General features: G+C 42.9%; 1 protein-coding gene across 3 annotated transcripts in view; it reads right to left on the bottom strand.

The window, feature by feature from the left end:
• Positions 1–22,670, bottom strand: part of LOC143326744 (ephrin type-B receptor 2-like) — a 162,158-nt gene that overhangs the window by 24,684 nt on the left and 114,804 nt on the right. Inside the window, exons 4-12 of one of the 3 annotated variants that reach the window (XM_076740590.1) lie at positions 12,990–13,145; positions 10,832–11,167; positions 10,541–10,665; positions 9,325–9,487; positions 9,071–9,179; positions 8,084–8,148; positions 7,790–7,912; positions 6,145–6,392; positions 4,219–4,434 (exon numbers count right to left, since the gene is read on the bottom strand). In XM_076740590.1, the coding sequence (XP_076596705.1) occupies positions 4,219–4,434; positions 6,145–6,392; positions 7,790–7,912; positions 8,084–8,148; positions 9,071–9,179; positions 9,325–9,487; positions 10,541–10,665; positions 10,832–11,167; positions 12,990–13,145 (1,541 nt within the window). The other 2 variants (XM_076740589.1, XM_076740591.1) reach the window with 2 other exon arrangements.

Below are 22,670 nucleotides of genomic sequence, written 5' to 3'. Positions count from 1 at the left end.
CAGCCCAGGACCTCCACATCCATCGTCTGAGACCAGCCACCCGGACAGCTGCTGCAACAATTGGTTTGCATAACCAAAGAATTTCTGCACAAACTGTCAGAAACCATCTCAGGGAAACTAATCTGCATGCTCGTTGTCCTCATCAGGGTCTAGACCTGACTGCAGTTCGTTGTCGTAACCAACTTGAGAGGGCAAATGCTCACATTTGATGGTGTCTGGCACGTTGGAGAGGTGCTCTCTTCATGGATGAATCCCGGTTTTCACTGTTCAGGGCAGATGGCAGACAGCACGTGTGGGGTTGTGTGGGTGAGTGGTTTGCTGATGTTAACGTTGTGGATAAAGTGGCCCATGGTGGCTGTGGGGTTATGGTATGGGCAGGCGTATGTTATGGACAACGAACACAGGTTCATTTTATTGATGGCATTTTGAATGCACAGAGATACCGTGACAAGATCCTGAGGCCCATTGTGCCATCCATCCACGACCATCATCATGTTTCAACATGATAATGCACGGCCCAATATTGCAAGGATCTGTACACAATTCCTGGGAGCTGAAAACATCCCAGTTCTTGCATGGCAGCATATTCACCGGACATGTCACTCATTCAGTATGTCTGGGATGCTCTGGATCGGTGTATACCACAGCGTGTTCCAGTTCCTGCCAATATCCAGCAACTTTGTACAGCCAGTGAAGAGGAGGGGACCAACATTCCACAGGCCACAATCAACAACCTGATTTACTCTATGTGAAGGACATGTGTTGCACTGCGTGAGGCAAATGGTGGTCAAACCAGATACTGACTGGTTTTCTGAGCCCCCCAGACCCCCCCAATAAAGCAAAACTGCACATTTCAGAGTGGCCTTTTATTGCGGCCAGCCTAATGCACACCTGTGCAATATTCATGCTGTCTAATCAGCATCTTGATATGCCACACCTATGAGGTGGGATGGATTATCTCGGCAAAGGAGAAGTGCTCACTAACACAGATTTAGACAGATTTGTGAACAATATTTGAGAGAAATGTTTTTTTTTGTGTATATAGAAAATGTTTTAGATCTTTGAGTTCAGCTCATGAAAAATGGGAGCAAAAACAAAAGTGTTGCATTTATATTTTTGTTCAGTGTATATCACACACATAAATATATCATATACATATATACTATGCTATATATACTGCATATAGTTAAGAGTCTATTATTAGAACTGTCAGTGTTACTGTGATTGCGTTTCTGTCTCTGTCCCTCTGATGGCGAGTTGTGCAATTGGTTTTAAGTTGGCTTCCAGAGTCGTTATTCGCAGCCCCACTGAGGTCTTTATGAAGGCTCTTATTGTCCTGTTTATGCTGTACAATTCCAAGCATTCCAGGATCCATATGTGTGGCATTGAGTCATAGGCTTTCTCGTAGTCAATCCAGGCAGTGCACAGGTTCACTAACAAAGACCACGCTGCAGAGATGCAAGTTCACAATCAATCAGTCTTGGGATGGAGGAGAGCAGGGATGATGAAAAGGGGGGATGAGGGTTGAGGGATGAAGGGATGAGGTCGAGGGATGAAGGGGTGAGGATTGGGGGTGAGGGATGAGGGTCGAGGGATAGGGAGAGGAGGGGTGAGGTTAAAGGGGAAGAGCGGAAGAACAGATAGTAGATTCTTCGGTGGGTAGATTGGAATGGCTGATCGGCATGGCTGGAGGTTCTGCAACGAGAGGAGACTAGTGAATAAAGAGACTCAGGGTGGGGCAGCTGTCTCTTCGGATATTCTCGGGTTACGCCGACTGAGCTCCAAAAGAACTTCCAGAAGACAGCTGCGCTTGGGCATTTCTGATGTGTCTCAGGTTGTTGTGGATATAAGTGAGGTATATAGGTGAAGACCAGTGGCCGAGAATTTTAATGATGTGATTGGGAATGCCCTGCCGGGAAGCGGTTGTGGCGGCGAGAGCCTTAGCTGGGGGCGAAGATGGTGGTGAGTCATCTAAGAGGTGGATGATCTACGGGACTTTAGGGTTGTTTGTAAGGATCCAGCAGAGTGATTCTGCAAGGGAATCAAATATTTTTGGGCTGCTTTTGCATCCGAAGGTGAGGCTCACTTCGAAATAGTATGTGCCCTTCCAGTGAAAACCGAAAAGGTACCAGAAGTTGGGGTGGATAGGGAGGACTTTGAAGGCACTGGTGATGTCTGCTTTGGACAACCAGGCTCCTTGGCCTGCCAGACAGATGAGGGAGATGGCATGGTCGATTGTGGAATATTGCATGGAGATGTCTGGACTAGGGATTAGGCTGTTGATACTTCGGACGGATGAGCCGTGGGGGGATGATAGGTCAATAATGAGTCTCTTTTTTCCTGAATACTTCCTGGTGGCTATGCCGATCGGACTGATTGTGAATGTGGGGAAGGGTGGACTAGAAAAAAGGCCTATCATGAAGGCTTCTTTCACTTCTGAGGCGAGGAGTTTGTCTACTATGTCTGGCTCTGATCTGGCTGACTGCAAGTTGTTGCATATGTATGAAGAATCTGGGATGGCCTGCAAACCCAGGTGGAACCTGTAGGTCAATCCTTGCATTAGATAGTTGACGAACTGGCGGTCAGGGTGGTTCTTTAGGGCGGCGGCTAAAGTGGGAATGTTAATGGGAGTTTTGAGGTGCTTACACAGGGTAAGCGTGGTTGGGTTGTGTGGACAGGTGGGTCTGGAATGGGCTCTGCCGCAGAAGGAGTAGGTGTGGAGCAAGGGAGGGGGAAGAGGAGAGACAGGAGGAAATGAGAGGTTTTGGTCAACTGCATTGTTAGTCGCTGCTGTGAGGGTGGATGGAGCGACAGAGCTGGCGGGTAATGCTGTGTGAGCAGCGGTTATGGCTGATGCGGGTGAAGTAGGAAGATTGAAGCGAGGGAAGAAAAAAGGATGCAGGGATGGAGGGATGCATGTGTTCGGGTTGATTGTGAAGTTTGGGGGGGAAGAAGGAGAGAATCAGAGGGCTCAGAAGCGAGGTGAGCATTAGTGTTGTTTGGTAAGACCTGACCCTGAATCAGGGCTGATGAAGACTGGTGAGTTGCTTCGTCGTGCGGGTGATGTGTCGTGACATCATAAGCGCTGAGAACCCGGAAGTGCTTGGGACGCTTGGGAAGTAGGAGATGTTGTTTCCAAATAATCATTGAGCAATTTGAGAAGATTTCTTTTCCTGTCAGAGGTGTTGAAGCAGATGTTTCGCTGCTTAAGAGGGTGTTTCATGCGGGCTACTGTCCATTCTTAAACACTGAGAAGCAATTGGATGCTGTGGTGCGTGTGTATGGCGGAGACTTTGTCTGTCACTCGAGTGCCTGGACCTCTGGCGGGTAGGAGAGAGGCGTCTGTCGGGGACGGTGTTTTTTGGATGGCGGAGATGATATCTTCCCCTGGAAATGGTGGCGGGCGACGGGCTGACTACATGGGAATTGTTGGATGTTGAGGGCTACGATCGTCGGGGGAAGTGGACTTCTGAGCGCATCCTGGTTTGCTGGCGGTGTTGGATTTGCGGAGATGGAGGTGATTTGGGGACTTCGGGAGTTGATTCCTCGTTGAACAGGTCGCTGTCTGAGGGGTTATGGAAGAGTTCCTGGTTCATGGGTTGAGGTAAGAATTTGTTTTTGGTTCCATTTTTTTTTTCGTGCGTGTCATATGAGACATGCAGAACGAGTCAAAGGGGCGATGGATGCGTTGGGAGCACTTAAATAACCTGGTGCGTGATTAGGGTGTGTTTGAGGTGTGGTCTTGTTCCTGAATCTAGTAATTAAACTACGTTTGGTAGTCTGGTTTGTCTGGTCTTGCAATTTTGGGTGACCCAGGCTTGGGTGACTGTTCTATTGATCTGTAGCTGGTGCTTGGCTCCCCTGGTATTGCTACCAATTCCTTTCTCTAACCAATTCCTTTATCACATTACGTAAGTTTTGAAATTGTGTTGGGTTTAGTAGGTGAGATTGTATATATATATATATATATACACACACACACACACACACACACACACACACACACACACGACCATATATGCCACCCCTTAAAGTTTCCATGCCACCCTCTTGCCACCCTATATATTTCTCTAGATCTGCCTCTGCCCTCAGCAGCTTTATGAAAACCTTAAGAGGAAATTCTACATCAGAAAATTTTGGTGCCTTTCAGAAGAACCTTTCATGCTAAAATAAGAGACTTTGTGAATACGGCCCCTGTAGTCTATGATGAAGACTCACCAGAGTGCTGGTATAGGTGGGGTCTGAAGTGTCGTCCTCGAGGAAGCGTGACAGGCCGAAGTCAGACACTTTGCACACCAGGTTGCTATTGACCAGGATGTTCCTAGCTGCCAAGTCTCGATGGACGTAGCTCATGTCACACAGGTACTTCATTCCTGCTGCTATGCCACGCAGCATTCCCACCAGCTGGATCACTGTGAACTGCCCATCATTTTGCTTTAAGACACCCCCCCCCCCCCCCCCCCCCAGGAAATTAGTGTTTGCTTTTTATGATATGAATGATGAATGATAAATGATTGATAATGATAAAAATTATAAAAATTATTGATAAAAAAAATGCTACAAATCCACTACAAATGATCCACAGATCTCCTCAAAGGTTATTCTCCTGTCTAAACTGTGGTCTGCATCATTGCTCATTACTGCAATTCATTTGACAGGATTTCAGGATTTGACAGTCTGTAATGGATAATTCCTCTGAAACCAGGGTGAGGAGAGGCTATTTGGCAATGTGTAAGTGACATGCTGAAGGCACAAATTCAATTAGAACCAAAAACTGAACGCTGACATTTCCAAACTGGTTGACTTGCTTATTTTAGCAAAAAAAAAAAAAAAAAAAAAAAAAAAAAAGCAAGATAAAGTTGTGCTGAATTTTGTCTGTTAATGCAGCAGAAAAGGAGCTAGTTAGTGAAACAAAAAAGGGAGTGAGTATTTTGTTAATTATGTTATGATGACCAGGAATATATGTAATAATTGGCATGGTGTCATGCAAGACTGTACAGGCAGTGATTGCGCAGACATTGCGTGAAAAGATGACACCAATGCCAGTAACAGAAACTGACTGCGGTTACTGAATCAGGGTATAATAACTGAATGAGTAAGTTAGTGTCACTAATGAAAACATAAGGAAGCAACTGAAGTGAGGTGAGATTGTATGTAATAATGTTAAGATTGGTAAGTAGTAACTGGCATTGTGGTGATGCTTGACGGCAACAGCATGAAGTTACTGAAGAGAGGCTAGAATAATAAAATGAGTAACTGCCAACTGAATGAAGATGGCAAAAATTACTGAAGACAAGCCAGAATATTTGAATGAGTGACGGGCAATCCGGTGCCAATGATGAAAACAGGTCGAGGTTGCTGGAATGAGAAGTGCAACTGGAAACCCGGTGTCTCTGATGCAAACAGTGCCAGTAATGGGTGGAAGTCACTGCAGTGAGGTGAAAATATCTTCAATGAAATTGATAGATGGATGCTATGCTATGCTTACTAGAGATAGGATTGTTGGGATGAATGAGGGATGGTGCAAACGTGCAAACCTGCTGTTGGTAGTATTTACAAGAGTCTGTTGTGTAGAGGGAGAATCTCAAGGCTTACAAGAGAATTTATGGTGAAGTTCTCTTGGAAGAAAGTATTGCAGACTGCATGATGAATTTGATACCTAACCAGTGCAGGGACAATTGTGCTGAATGCGGCATATAATGTCAATGAGCAAATGAAAATTCAGGAGGAAGTATGTGTATTTGATTCCCTGTTAATGTGGGAGCTCTTTGAGTGGATGAGATTGGAACTGAATGGTAGCAGATCCCTCCCTGATGGTTACCCATGGCTCACAGAGGTGGTTCGCAGATGTTGAGTGGCCTGGAAGTTTTTGCCATTGATTACTGAAGTTGTACTGGTGAAGTGAGAATCTACTGGAGAGATGGGCTGGGGGATAACAGATACACCAAGGGATTGTCTGCAAAAGGAGGCAAGTTGAACTGCCCCTGGTGTAATATAGGCCAAAAGGCCCATTAGCAGGGCTACGCTGATATTCAAAACTCACTTTCTAGTCTGTTCTTTACAAAAGGTGCAGTGCAGTGCATGAGTAGATCATGATCAGTGGCTGGGAGGCAACTATGTCATTAATCACTGTGTGTCCTTTACCCTGAGGAAAGAGTCGAGGGATCCGTTCTCCATGAACTCTGTGATGATCATCACAGGGCTGCTTTTGGTCACCACCCCCTCCAGATGGATGATGTTGGGGTGGTCAAACTGGCCCATGATGGATGCTTCGCTCAAGAAGTCTCGTCTCTGGCGTTCAGTGTAGCCTACCTTCAGCGTCTTAATAGCCACCAGGGTCTCTCTCTTCCCGGGCTGCCGAAGGTTTCCACTACACACCTCTCCAAACTCTCCTGGTAGAGAGACAAGACAGGTCAGTGGAAGGTAAATAAAAAAAATGTCTTAACCTAACCTAGCTCAACCATTGTTCTTTTTTTAAACCTATATTTGTTACGATCCTGCAGAGCTGTCTGTCCCTAGTGTTTCCTTTTTCCTTTTTCCCAGTGTTATGTGTTGTCTGTCTGTTTTCCCCTGTCTGTCTACCTGGATGTGTCTCTACACCTGGCCAACTCCGCCTCCTCAGATCTGGTGTGCATGACCATGATTAGGCGCAGGATGAAAGGGGAGAGAGCTCTCCTACCTGTTGCTGGATTGTTCTGAATCCCTGGCGTTGTCTTTGTTCATTTCAGTGTGAGTACTGCCTTTGCTATCTTCTCTCTTTGTGAGTTGTGCTAATGTTTAGCTTTGTTGGACTGCCACTCATAGTGTGCTTTGTGTTTCAGTTAGTTTGCCTGCCTCGTCAGTGTGTGCCTTGCCTCAGAAACCCGATTCGACAGAGCTCCCTTTGCTCCCTTTTTTTTCCGCTCCCTTTTCTTTTCAACTCCTTTTGAGTCTTGTTCACTCCTTACAAGTGTGTTTTCTGTTGCACATTTCTTGTTGATAATAAAGTAGTTTTGTTTTACTAATTCCCTCTCTGGTCTACATGTTTGGGTCCTAAATAATCATTCAGGTGTTCTGCCTAACAATATTGTTTACTTCTGTTTCTTACTATTGCACTTCCCCCTAGTCAATGCTTTGCTCTTTAAAAGCTAAAAAGGAAATTCAAAGTGACTGTACTACCACCATTTCAATGACATTATCTTGACAGGATTTATACATAAACTGGGCTTTAGACATGGCATGGCCTAATGTATAACCCTGTTGCGAAAAAGTTGTGACACTGTGTAAATTGTAAATAGGAACAGAATGTAATGGTTTGCAAAACACTGAAAACCCATGTTTGATTGAAAATAGCAACATGACAAAATGTCAAATGTTGAAACAGAAATTTCACTGACTCTGAAAATTATATCCTCATTTAGAATTTGATGCAAGCAACATGTTTAAAAAAAATTGGGATAGGGTCCTATTTACCACTCTGCTCCCTGTCCCATCTTCTTTGAAATGTATTGCTGGCATCAAATTGTAAATGATACAATTTTCAAAAACAATGAAACTTCTCAGGTTCAACATTTGATATGTTGTCTTTGTGGTATTTTCATCACATCATCAATCACCACATTCTGTGTCTATTTCTATTTTACACCATGTCACAACTTTTTTGGAAAAGGGGTTATACTAAGCATTGAATGTTCTCAGAGCTCTTATGAAATGATCCAATATTTCTAGTCATGGGCCCATTTGTGAAATTGTCACTGTCTTTCTCTGATACCTGACATAATTTCCTTTTTCATGCAATGTTGTCCTTTACCTGCACCAATAACTTGTTCAATCTTGACACAAGAAATGTCAATCTCCTTGGCAAACTCTCTGACTGCTTCATTAGGGTCTTCATATGTGAAGGGGTCAATGTAGATCTTCATTCCTGGTGACACTTCAACAAAGAGATAACAGAAACAGCAACAGCTATACACACACAATTAAAAAAGCAACAACATAAAAAACAGAGCAAATAGATCCCACATTGTTCACATACTCAATCAAACCAAATTAAGCTAAATGAAACATCACTGTTAATAGCTGAGTGCAGAAAAGTGTTACTTACTGTGACCACTGGTGTAATGGTGGAGTTTGTCTGTATACTCTGATTCTGGTCTGTCTGAACTGCTCCTGCTTGGGACAAACACAGAGAGGCTTGCATGTCAACATGTTAATCTCCATCCACTGATGAAGCTTTGGAAAGAGCTAGAAAGCAGACCTTGGGTTGAGGCTGTTTTGGGACTAATTTTTTATGACAGTGTACAGTGAGGTACAGAATTTGTGTCTGATGCAGTTTTTTGTCCTTGCCATGTTTGGTGTTGTGGTTGAACACTTATGTGATTTTGACTTAATAAATGAAAGGACATATGCAGTAGGAGTGTGTTAGTAAGTGGGTTAGTAGTATTGGTTACCAAAACAGCACAGTTATAATCCAATTCATCATGTGATTTGTGCTACAGAGTATCCCATGCTATTTCCATTGTTATGTAAGAGATGTGCACAAGAACAGATCCTAATGTGGCGAGGATCTGGATCATTCCCAGCTCCTTTTCAAGGTGTGGCTACAGTGCATGCTCTATGTGTCTTATTTGGCCTGGATGATGACCCACAAGAAACATCAGTGAAAGTAATAAGTTCCGAAAACCTACAATGTTCAGTAATGGATTTTCTTAAGACCAAAACAACACATGTTAAATGTATTGCCAGCTGTTTTTTCATGTTCGAAGATAGAGTACTTCAACATTATCTGCCCCCGGTGACTCATTCAGCCCTCTATACATCAGTAATTCTAAATCATCAGTGACTTACTGAATATATGCAAAAGTGGTTGCTTACAATGATGAACCAATAGATCTGTAAGTGTTTCCACAGCTCTTAAATGCTTGTTCTTTTAGCTTTCTTTCAGCTCACTGTTTTGGTTTTCATGGCAAAATTAGTGTGTGGTTTAGTTTTTTGATATAGCAGCTAGTAATGAAAATAAGATATCATCAAGCGGTATTCCCCTAACACACATTATTAAATAATTTCTTGGCCCGTGACATTACTGGCTCACCTGCGGCAGACAATTATGAAGACAGTGATGGCAATGATGGAGACTACCCCTGCAGCAGCTGAACCAATGATGAGAGGAAGCTTCTCCTGGATACTGGTGTTATATTCCTCTACAGGTCAAAAGACAGAAAACCAAAAAATATGATTAATTTTCAAAGAAGGACTTGATCCATGGCCCGATTGACTTTTAGGAAGCCCCTGAGGAGAACACGTGCACACATTTTGTCACTCAGTAAATCTGATTGTCATTCCTACCGTCAGTCATGGTTTGGAAGTACATTTTGCCACTAAAGCGTCCAAATCCAGCGACAGTCCGAGCCCGAACTTGAAAGACGTAGATAGTTCCAGGTCTCAAGCCTCGTATGACTGCAGTGTTGGTCTGACTCCTTGTTAGAGAGCAGTTCCATTCTGCCTGGTTCTGAAACACGTGCATCAGAAATCATAAATAATAATCACAAAACTAATCAGACCAATGTCGTCTGGGGTGATTTCTGGTGACTCCTGAGAGCATTTAGAAATATAAGTGTAAATAAGTCACAAGAACAGTAATATTGTCATTGTCCAATCAGGAATCATGATGTCTATATTATGCTGGGATCAGGCCACACAATTTCTTTGTCTTTGGTGATGGTCACTGCGCAGATCTAACTATCACAGTGCCATAAACTCTTGCCGTGTCTTGGTCAGGTGACTGGCAAGACTACACGTATGACCCCGACTAATCACAGCACGTCTTATTTCACGATCATGCATGAGGTCAGATGTCATCGTGGAGGTGAGTGAAGCAACTGTCAATCAAATGGACAGAAGTATTGTGTGTGTGATGCTGGCGGGCTTGTGTACCAAAAAGAAAGAAAAGAAAGGAAAAAACTGCTGTGGATGCGCTCTAACATTAAAAGCAAATGCAAGGGCATTGTAAACTTTGGCCCATTCAGACATTATGTATATATCTACTGGGTAGCATCTGGATAACAATTAGGACAGGTACAATGAGTTTCACATACAATACCTAGGGAGCAGACTTGGCTGTGTTGGTCAAATCAAACAGGATACTTTAACGTTAGATCTGAAATGAGTAATGATAAGCGTATTCCCACTCTTAGGCCAGGGAATAATATTATGACAGCATAGCTAGTTACTCGCTGGCTGATGAAATGCTTCTGCTATGTCTGACAGCAGCAACCTCAGCATCCCTCTTCCTCCTCCTCGCCATGGTTACCTGACTGCTATCTGGAAGAGCACCTGATAGGTTAAAGCTCAGGAAGATGTTGTGGGAAATGCCATACTAGGTGTGTCAAGACAAAAAAGGTTGTTTAGCATGTCACACTACATGGATATAGATGCCCGTTCATGATTGGCCATGCCGTCTCAAAATTGGGTCAGATATGCGTAGTCTAATCAAGGCATTAGCCAATGTGGGAAAGACTTGTTCAGTAATTAGTGACTGACTTCACCAACAGCACTGATGTACCTTCTCATAGAACTGCAGTTCATAGTCAAGGATAACTCCATTGGGTTGATCAGGCTGGGACCAAGACAGAGTGATGCTGTCAGGGGTTCTGCTGACCTGGTGGATGATGGACACTGCTGATGGTGCTGAGAACAAAACAAGAGGAAGCAAGGTTGTAGGCTGTAGAAAATACTGACAGACAGGCCACTCTGACTGAAATTATAACTGAAACTATTAGACCTACCAATGATCCCTTATTAAATCATTGAGCAGTCATTAAAGTAAACTTATGTGATGTATAATTAGCCTCACCAGCCTGGTTGGTGGTGATGTTGACAGATGCATATTGTGGCGAATAAGGATTCTGGTCAGACACTCCGTTGACAGCTTGTATTTCAAAGGTGTACTGGGTGTGAGCCAGGAGGTCACTGATGTGGACGTGGTTGTCAGTCAGTCCCAGCTGACGTGGGACAAACTGCACGTTGTCTCCACAGCGCGTGCATCCACCCCGCCCACTGCCACAGCTCTTACATATGATGTTATAGACAACATCTTCTCGGCCACCGCCCTCCTGTGGTGGGCTCCACTCCAACCTCAGAGAGGTCTCATTCACAATGGAGATGACGTTTTGTGGAGCAGATGGAACAGCTGGAGAGAAGACAATTACACCAGTACTATACTTCAAAAACTACTTTTGTAATTGTAGGATAGGCTTGCAGCAATTATTCATTATTCTTCATTTGCCTCTACTTTCTGTTACTACAGCTACCTGTTCCCTCTGGGTTTATTTTCAACCTGTGTCTTTTAACTAATCTCCCAAATATGGAACAATACATGCACAAATAAAAGACAATAGAAGGCACTCCAGCATCTTATTGCTGTGATGTTTTAGACCAGAGCTCCCATGTCAAGGAAACAGTGAAACCAATACTGCATTCCCTCAGTTTCCTTTCTGTTTCCTTTCTTCTGATGAAATTTCTGCAGCTGGTGCTCGTACAATATTTGTCTGTTCAGTACAGCAGACCAGAGAGGATAACATAAATTATCTCACTGTTGGGGTCACTGTGTGGCAGTGGTTTGCCTCCTACCTTGCTTGAAATCTCTTGACTGCCTTAGTCTGTTTTTGACAGTAAGGAAGATTAAAAGACATTGAACCTTTCCCGGTCTCTGCCCTCTCTGCTTTAAATGTGGCATTTGGATTCTGTATTCAGGTAAACTTAACCGCACGATTTGACGGTTATGGACCTAGCCAGCTTAGGCCCTTTTTCCAATTGACTTTATTTTCAATCTGTTCTCCTCAGCTCCAGCCTCACCACAGCCACCCATGCCACCCTCCACTCCCTCGGCTACTGCTCCTACTCCTCTTGCAGTCAGGGATTCCCACTCTTAAGGACCAGGAGCCAATCTCAGGGGAGTTTGGTAAATGTTTCTTTTTTCGTTTTTCTCCTCCAGTGTAAAACGATTTTCAGTCAGAAAACAGTAACGTTTCCCTCTGAGATATCTAAGATTCACTCTATCTTTGGACTATCATGGGGGGCAGTTTTAGATTGGGCAGAGGCAGGCTGTGCCAGATCTTTCCACTGTATCCCCTGAATACCATGACCCGGGCAAGGTCTTCAGTAAACAATTAGCTGTCTCTCTACTTCCCCACTGCCTGTATGATTGTGCCACCAATCTCCTCCCCGGTACACACAGAGTTACATAGACTATGGAGAGAAGATTAATGAGGGACAGGTGAAACAAATCAACAAGGGAAAAAGGAAAGCACAGTAAGTAAAAAATGACACATACACACACACACAGGAAAACTCTTTACAACACAACATAAAAAAGAATTAACAAAACTAATACCCAAGACCATGACACCCTCCTGATTCAACTACACTGGCTGCATGTATCAAAGCAGATTAACTTTAAAATCTTGTTATTAACACTTAAAGCTCTCATAATCCACCCCCTGTTCATCTCACAGACCTCCTTCAGACTTACACTCCATCTAGCCCCCTGTGGTCTGCATCTGCAGTTCTGTGCGCACACCAGCCTCAACGCAATGGGCATTAAGGCCTTCTCTTCTGCTGCACCCAAACTTTGGAATGCCCTTCCCCTCACATCCGCATGCTGGACTACATTACAGAATTCAGAATTGTTTTCTCACCTTAACTGCCTCAACTGCAACCTAATTTTTTACTACAATATAAATAACAAATAACTCATTTGACAACTAGGCCCTGTTGCTTATTGCATGTCTTACAGATAGTCTAGACAGGTAAATAAATGTATTATTAGTCTACATGATATCATGTGTAGAACTTCAGCATACAGTTTAATTTCTGTGCCCCTTTAAACTGCCTTATGTTTATGTAATGTTTGTGCATTTCAGAGATGGATAGGCGAATTATTTGAACCACTGTTTGCAGTAGGTACACTGATATTCACAAATGTGCTTTCATGACTGTTCATGCACACATACTTGTACAGGGCATCTGTGGAGGGTCGGAGTCAGTGCGGTAGTAACCATTGCGACAAACACAGTTGGTTGCTCCCTCGCTGGTGGTTCTGCTGTTCATGGGACACTGCAGACATTTGTTGTCTCCCTGTGCATCCTTGAAGAATCCTGATACACAAGCTGTACAACAGTCAAGGAGGTACAGGGTACGCAAAGAGTTAAAAGTAAAAGAAGAAATGAGAACAGTAAATGTAAGAGCAAAATACATGCTACACCGTACAAGAGAAATCAATTCACAGTGCCAACTTTTTGTCATTGGCTATTGATTGTATCAATATCGGACCCATCAATATTAGCACTAGTCATAATTCTATGGCAGAGCTTCTTCATCTCATATTTTCCCCACCAAGCATATGTTTAGTCATGATAGAACAGATGTCTGCATGTCATGGAAGTGACATGTACTGGGAATTCCTTCAGAGGCTGTCAGTTCTGCTGTCCACAGGGTATGTGTGGAGCAGAGGAGACTGTTCAGGAGACAAGAAAGGAAAAACTGTGTGTATACTGATATAAAAGTATCAGTGAGGTGGGACAGTAAGTCAGGGGTTAAGTCACTCATCATCATTGAATAAAACTGCACAAGTTTTAGGGAATAGTTAAAAATTTTGGGAAATATGCATTCTCACTATTTTCTAAAAATGAGAGGAAATGATGGATACCAATCTGATGTCAGTTGGAGTTAGGATGTGGTAAGCTTATCTTAATTTAGTATAAAGATGGTAAACAAAAGAAACCGCTAACCGCAAACTGTTTCTTTAGAGAATAACAGTGTATCCAAGTTTTTTGGTTTTGGTCCCAGACATGGTGGTCTCTGTTCCCAGCGCTGGAAGACAGTAACTGACCAGGCATTTGTTCTTTATGGGCAGGCTCTGACAGTCATAGTCAATGGATTTATGTTGAATAGGTCAATATTAAGCAGATTTATATACTAAAGACTACCAATAAAATTATATGCTTATTTACTGTATTTTTTAATAATGACACTTAAAATTTGGTTCAGTCAGTAGGAATTAATTCTGACGTGTTGCAGTTGATTATGTATAAGAATGGCAAAGTATGCTTAAGTCGTGTACGCCATTTACCTTACCATCTAAGCTCACTGTTAAACCTTACAATTCATAAAGAAACAGTCCCAGTCCTAAATCAGTTATGAGTGCAAAGTCACAAAAAACAGCAACGTCGTAACAGTTGCATCAGCACCATAGATGGATCAAATAAGCAAGACTACAATAGCGTGCAGTTCAGGGGACATTTCAGTCTACTCGCTTAAATATCTGTTACTTGATATTGGCAAACATACAATGAAAAAGACCCAATATTTTGAATCACCTAAAAACTGGAAGACAATTCAGGAAAACAACTTATGCAAAAATGATAGATATGGCTGTTGCCTACACTTGGGTGACCCAGACTGGGCCTCATAAAATGACGTTGGAAAATGATTCAAAGTGGAAAAACAGTTTTCACACCGTTTTACTGTATATGTTAAAAGCCCGTGATGCATAAGCTCTAAACTGGCTACAAGGGAAATCATATATAGTATTTCAGAGTACTCAAGCCAGGGTCTGTTTTGGTACCATGGACTGGCAATTATGCATTTCTTCCCTGAGAAGAGGTGAACTGGAAAAATATCCAAGAGTACGTGTTTGCATTTATCCACCTCATGATCATTTGAATTTACCCTGCACAACTGCCATCCAGTTCTGAGGTCAGTGACAGTGGTGAAAATAGCGACCCAGGTAGTGGTGGAGGAGAGCGAAGAGGAGATGTGGGGAGAGATGGCACGGTAGTGGCTATACTTGTCCCCACTGTGGTTGCTAGCTTGGTGGTAGCATCAGGACTAGTTCTTATTTCAGTACTGAAATCTACAAAGCTGATGTTAGCTGACAATTTATGTCCCCACAACCTGAGTAATACATGGACACACACACACACACACACACGATAATAGCTACAATACTGTTGATTTCTCCTGGATGGTCCATAACACATATAACACCGGCCTGTGTACACCTGTGTGCACCCAACTAACTAACTACAACTAACTAACCCTCACCCAACCCTCAGCCAGTTACAAAACCTGACAACCTCACTGTGATTACAAAACTTCTGGAAGATGCACACATTCACTGCAGCTAGCTGTTGTTTACATTTCTCTTTGTGTGCAGTTAATCAGAGATTTACTTTCCAAAATGTTGAATTATTCCTTTAATCTTTTTGCCCTTCTGCAACAGCCACCAGTGAAACTATTTGTAACGCATGCAAAACAAACAGGAAGACACCTGTTGGTCATGAAGTTACTGATGTAATTGGGGGATCCTTTGACGACTGTCACCATCGAGCATACCTCTAAAACAATAAGGCGCTGACAGAATGAAACACTTTCTGTGCTGTGACAGTGCAGGGGGTGTTCAGATGAGTATCTGCTGAAAAGACTTCAGTATAGCTACATTACAATTTTATTATTTGGGCTTGACATCAATACGCACTAATTACAGGTTGACACATATACTGCTTCATTTTCCAAACTTCCTGTCTGTAGTCTAAACCCAAGTAGTAGACAAAAATGAGAAAAGGATGGAGAATTTACCAGTTTTCACTATCCCTTTCTTATTTTTATGCTTCAGAACTAAAGAAAAGAAATATCATTTGGAGTATTTATTAATACCCAGGCTAAACACAAGGCTACATTATCTGATCTGATCAGGATTCAGTCTACAGCCCTTGAACACCTAGTCTAGTAAAAAGTGGATACAGTAACTTTTCCACTACCTTTGTGATTGATAAGAACAACACCTGCAACCATGGTAGCTGTATACATTGTATACGTCAATGACTAAACTACAACTAAAACTAAGAATTCAATTCAACTAAAATTTCACAGATGAAGTCTACATTTGACATGATGCTAACACAATAGTAGAGGGTGCAGTTGAAAAAGTGACCAGGCAAACATTGTCATATTCAGTGTCACACCAAGTCTACAAACACACTTCTGAAAAAGATGGCTCTAATACTGAGGATCACATCCTGTACCAGGTGTCATTGGACACATCTGACCCAGCTGCAAGCCTAAATCCCACAAAGCAATGCAGGAATAATCTAGCCCTTGAGGTTTGAGGGTGTTTATTTAGAAAATTCTTTGACCATCATCTGAAGACTATCTAGTCTACTATCCTCTATAGTGTGTGTATAGTGTGAAAAAACTCCTCCTCCTCCTCCTCTGGTAGCTGGTTTCTGTCTGGGCTCGTGATTTCCCATCTTGTTTTCTGTATTTATTTTAATTTTCCTTAAAAATGAAAGTTTTAATTTTTGGCTGAATTGGACATCTAAAGACATATTTTATGGACAAATTTTTAAAAGTTGTGGATGACCCTTGCGACCTCTGATATTTCACGGATACACTCTGCTCTGGCCTACTGACAGAAAAAGCTTGCTACGGCTTACCAACAGAAAAAGCCTGCTGGCAGCTAAAGCTAACTAACTAGCACCAAGATGCCTCCTTTCTCCACAGATGACCTCTACAAACTTCTGCAGCAGGTTGCAGTGTTGGAAACTAAAGTTCAGCGTCTGGAAATAAACGCAGAACTGAACAGACCTTGTGGAAATGACAGCACTTTGCCACTGACTCAAAACAGCGGACTGGAGAATGCTAACATCCAGCTAATTAGCTCTGATACAGCTCCCACGAAACTGAAGGGCTGTGTACCGGATAATAAATCTGCCAGTATCAGTCCTCCCTGGAATGCTCTCGGGGCAAAGCCCAAGAGTAAATCAGCTGATATGGGGAGACGTCCAACAGGTAGAACCCAGCGCCCAGAGATCTGTGATGCGACAGGCTGGCCTGCGTTATCATCCTCCTCAACACCTGTGCAGACACAGCTGTGGATAAAAGCTAAAGGGAAGATGAGCAACGTAGCTCCCAAACCAGCAAGTGTGCCGTTACAAAATCGGTTTGCTCCACTACTGCAGGACCCTGGATCTCCAACTGAAAACCTGGATAACTCCTCGGACTCACAGAGAAGGGTAAGGCCTGACAGGAAGTCAGAAGCTAGAAAGCTACAAGGAAAGCTACTGACTGGTCCTGAGACTCTGGTTGTTGGTGATTCTGCTAATAAAGATGTGGGAAGCATGTACAGCAGAAACACGAAAGTATTGTGCTTTCCTGATGATACGGTCTCCAACATGACCGACAGAATCCTCAGTATTGTTGCAGAAATTCCAACCTTGAAATACCTTGTACTGCACACAGGGGCAAATGATATTGCAAAACGACAATCTGAAGTACTCAAACGAGATTTAGATAAACTGCTAAATGCAGTGAGCTCTCTGAATGCTGAGGTCTTCTTCAGTGGACCTTTACCACCAGTCAGAGGAGGAGGAGAGAGATTCAGTAGATTATTGGCAGTAAACAGATGGCTTTCAACTGCATGTGATGTCCACTCAGTGCATTTTATTGACAATTTCAACTTTTTCTGGGAACGCAGACATTTTTTCAAAGGAGACAGACTTTCCCTAAACAAGTCAGGAGTAAAACTTTTTGCCTCCAACCGATCTTTCTTCCTGCGTAACACTGTTCCCACTCCCAAGGACAAGAGACAAGAGGAATCCAAACAAAAGCAGCGAAAACCAAAACATGAAGGAGAACCAACTCTCCCGCCGCCTGTGTGCTCTAACCATGAAGGATGCCAGAGCAAAAAAGGGGATGCCTCATGTCCTACACCAGGGGCCACTGCTCGTGAGGATTCACTGACTCCAACCACTAAGACTCCACCTAGGTCACCATCTCCAACTGCCCAAACTCCATCTAGCTCATCATCTTCACTGGGTATCCCATCACCCTCCTCCCCCCTGCTGGAGTTTACTGACCAAACTTGTCAGCGCTGGTATCAGACTTACTCCTCGCCCATCTGGGATCCTGTCCCCCCAAATTCCACCCCGCCCCCTATAACCACCCTGTCCCCCTCCACCACCACAGCGCCGACGGGCACCACCTCCACCCCCTCCACGGCTTGATCTGAACCTACTCCAATCCCCTAGTAAGAGCCCAGCACAGCCACCTATTTGTGTTGGTAACTGATGTGTTCCGGGTCCAGCTTTTAAGGCAAATGTTATGCCTGACTTTTCCAAGGAAAAGCCAGGGCCCATTGTGCCGGAAGCTTCATTGATTCATGTCTCAATAGGTAGGAGGAGAAGATCGGCCCATCTCTCCGGAAACATCACATCATCGAATTTAACATGTATTCCACGTCAGCCACAGTATGTTCGAAAACATGGGGATGTTGGACTTTTTAGCACATTTAAGTTAGCTCTTTTAAATGTTAGGTCTTTGGCAGGCAAATCATTCTTAATCAATGACTTTATCATCAAGCACATTTTGTTTAATGATAGCATTCAATTCAGTAGAATCTCTTATGGTCACTTTGAATCTTTTGAATATGTTGCCATTCAATGTAAGTCTCCCTGTCGATCAGTCTTCATAACCATCTACAAGCCTCCAAAATACAATGCAAAGTTTTCCGATGAGTTTGCCAATCTACTGTCTGTTGTTTGTATTGATTTTGACTGTGTTGTGTTAGTGGGTGACTTCAACATTCATGTTGATAATCTCAAAGATGGATGTGCTAAAGAACTTTTAAACATCCTGGATCATTTTGGCCTATCTCAGCACGTAACACATTCAACACATAACAAAGGGCATATATTAGATTTGGTTATTTCCAAAGGGCTTAATATCTCTGACGTTGTGGTGACGGATGTTTCTCTTTCTGATCATTACTCTGTGTCATTTAAAATGGCCACACCTGCTATTCTTAACAAAAGTGGAACAGAGGTAATCAAAAAGCATTATATTAATGATAACACCTGTGCAGTCTTCACTCAGTCTTTTACACCATCACCAACACTGCCCTCAGCTTCAACTGATGACCTTGTAAATAGTTTCAGTTCCAAAGTTATGACTATTATTGACTCCATCGCCCCAGTTAAGACAAAAGTTTTATCAGGAAGGAAAAAGACACCTTGAAAAGAGAAAAGAGTCTGCAGACAGGCAGAGTGCAGGTGGCAAAAAACCAAACTCCAGGTTCATTATGAGATTTACAAAAACAGTCTCCACACCTATAATCATGAACTAAAGAGGGCAACACAAGCATTCTTCTCAGAGATTATCAACAGAAACTGTAATAATGCCCGCACAGTCATACAATGAATTTGCAGCCTTTTTTACGGATAAAATTTCAAGGATAAGACAAACAGTGTGCAGCTCCAGCTCAGGCAACATGATAAGTCCATCTGGGCCTTCTTGTTCTCCAGTTAATCTTGCACATTTTAACCTTCTAGATCATACAAGGCTGACAGAAACAGTATCACAGTTAAAATCCACAACATGCTGCCTTGATACTCTGCCAACAAACTTTTTTTAAAAATGTCTTTAATTGCATAGCTCCAGATGTGTTGCAGATAATAAATAATTCTCTTCAGTCTGGTCACTTTCCCCAGGCCTTGAAAACTGCAGTAATAAAACCTCTCCTAAAAAAGACTAATCTGGATAGGAAAAATTATTGAAAGGGTTGTTTTTCAACAAATGCATGCTTTCATGATGTAGAACAATCTTTTTAATGCATTTCAGTCTGGATTTCATCCACACCACAGCACTGAGACTGTACTGTACTGTAAAGTTTTAAATGACATACACCTGAATAATGATGCTTCCAAAACCTCAGTCTTAGTATTATTAGATCTCAGTGCTGCCTTTGATACAGTTGATCATGACATATTTCTTGCCAGACTGGAAAAGTGGGTGGGACTTACTGGCACTGTACTACACTGGTTCAAATCTTATTTACAAGATAGAGACTACTTTGTGTCAATTGGTGAGCATGTGTCTGAACGAAAAAAGATGATGTGTGGGGTGCCACAAGGGTCCATTCTCGGACCACTTCTTTTCAATATCTACATGTTGCCCCTAGCTCAGATTATGGAGCATCATAATATTTCTTATCATACTTACGCAGATGATACACAACTTTATATTTCTGTGTCATCACATGACTACAGTCCCTTACTTTCACTGAGTGAGTGTATTCATCAAATCAATGAGTGGATGTGCCAGAATTTTCTTCAGCTTAACGCAGATAAGACAGAAGTGATTGTATTTGGCCCCAAAAATGAAAGGTCAAAGATCAGTGCTCACCTTAATTCCATGTCACTGACAACAACAGATAAAGCCAGAAATCTTGGTGTAATTATTGATTCTGACCTGAATTTTAACAACCATTAAAGCTCATTACCAAATCAGCCTAATACCACCTGAAAAATATAACCAATGTCTGTCCAAAGAAGACAAACTGGTTCACGCATTTATTGTCAGTAGGTTGGACTATTGCAATGGAGTCTTTACTGGCCTAAACAAAAAATCAATTAGGCAACTACAGCTGATTCAGAATGCTGCTGCACGAGTCCTTACAAACACCAGAAAAATGGACCATATCACACCAGTCCTCAGATCACTACATTGGTTTCCTGTGAGTCAAAGAATAGACTTCAAAATCTTACTGTTGGTCTACAAAGCATTAAATGGTCTAGGACCAAAATATATTTTAGATTTATTAACTCCATATGAAGTATCCAGACCTCTCAGGTCATCAGGGACAGGTCTAAGTAAAGCAGCTCTCAGTTATTATGCTCCTCACCTGTGGAACACTCTCCTAGCACACCTGAGGTCTGCACCAACTGTCAGCTCATTTAAATCAGGGTTGAAAACATTATTATTTGCTACAGCTTTACTTAAAGTAAATATATTTGCTCAATGACTTTAATCATTCTTAATGCTAAATTATTGTCTTTTACTGGCTTCTGTTTTTAATCTTCTTTTAACTGTATTTTATTTTTATTTTTTATTCTCTTCTAATCTCTTTCTTTCTTTCTTTGAAATGTATGATTTTAATGTACTTTTATGCTTCTGTAAAGCACTTTGAATTGCCTGGTGTATGAATTGTGCTATACAAATAAATTTGCCTTGCCTTGCCTTGCCTTACTTAGTCAGCCAAGATTCACTGAAGTACCTGATCAAGGTTAATGATATGGCTGCGATAGAAGACTTCAATACCAGGGAAAATGTCCACAGCTGGCGGCCAAAGCATAAGTTCTAGAAGGTCTGAAACAGAATCATTGCATGACCTAGAAAATATCTAGTGTTGTCAAGTATTTTGAATGGAAAGCAGCTAAATCCTGCTTGAAAAGTCAAAATATAAAATATTTTAAATCAGCTTAAAACTTCATTGTTGGAGGTTGTTCAGATTGTGGAGCTAAAAAATGATGACTGCAAATCTTTGTAAACATTTGTATGACCCTTGGTGTTAAGGAAGGTAACGCAACAGATAAGCACCTCTATGTGTACTTGCTCATCATCTGTGGAGGCCTATCACAATCCATCTCTGCTCTTACCTGCCACTGGAGTCTCCATAGCCACACCCTGCTCACCTGTTCACCTGTACACCTGGTTATCATCAGCCGGGGTACTTAAGGAGCAGCCTTCCCTCAGCTCAGTCCCAGATTGTTAGTGCTCCACGCCAGACTCTCCAGCATTATCAACAAATCTTCATGTGGTCATCTCAGCATATTCCTGTCCTGATCCCACAGACTCTCCTGTCGGCGTCCTCAGTCCTCGCCTGTTGAGCTCCACCACAGTCTGAGGCAATCCAGATCTCCTTCCTTCATGGAAGTGCAAGAGCAAATTCCTGAACCAAGATTCACTTTCCACTGTTCAAAGTCTGTCCGTGAATTTGTACACCTGAGTAATCTCATTATATCAAATCTGTCTGAGCCTGCTTTCTGCTTAAGACAGTACACCGGACCTGCACCATTTGGAACCAGCAGAAGGTGTCTCATCATGCTCCTTCAGCTTACCTCCAGCCTCTTCCAGTTCCACACTGTCCTGGGTCCCACATCTCCTTGGACTTCGTGATAGGTCTGCCCCCCTCCGATGGTAACACGGTGGTCCTGATGGTGGTCGACCACTTCAGTAAAATGGTGAACTTCATACCTCTCACCAAACTTCCATTGGCCAAGGAGATGGCAAAATTGGTCCTCCAGCACGTCTTCCTTCTTCATGGCCTCCCCCGACTTGTAGTCTCTGATCGAGGGCCTCACTTTACTTTGACCTTCTCGTGTGAGTTCTGCAGCCTCCTGGGAGCTATGGTCAGCCTCTCTTCTGGGTTTCATCCCCAGACCAATGGGCAGATGGAGAGGATCAATCAATCAGGTGGCTCTCCGCTCCCATGTCTTGGTCTCACCAACTGTTGTCGGTGGAGTATGCACACAACTCCCTAACTAGCTCCACTACCAAGGTTTCCCCATTCAAGTGTGTGTATGGCTACCAACCTCCTCTGTTCTCCTCCCAGGAGAACAGAGATGTACTGCCCTGCAGCCGAACAGTACATCCGCAGCTGTACACATGGATGGTCTCAAGCCCGGTCTGCTTTACTCCAGGCAGCCAGACACTACTCCACCCATACTAACAGTCACCGCTCCCCAGCTCCAGAATACCAAGCAGGAGTCCAGGAAGCTGGCTCATTGGACCATCCACCATCCAACAGATCATCAGCCCCAAGCCACACACAGAGTCCACTAAGTCCTGCCACCCCA

This window comes from Chaetodon auriga, chromosome 10, assembly GCF_051107435.1.
Source record: "Chaetodon auriga isolate fChaAug3 chromosome 10, fChaAug3.hap1, whole genome shotgun sequence".
NCBI classification, from domain to species: Eukaryota; Metazoa; Chordata; class Actinopteri; order Chaetodontiformes; family Chaetodontidae; genus Chaetodon; species Chaetodon auriga.
Note: the sequence above shows the minus strand (reverse complement) of the source record. Positions and strands in the feature narration are given on the sequence as shown.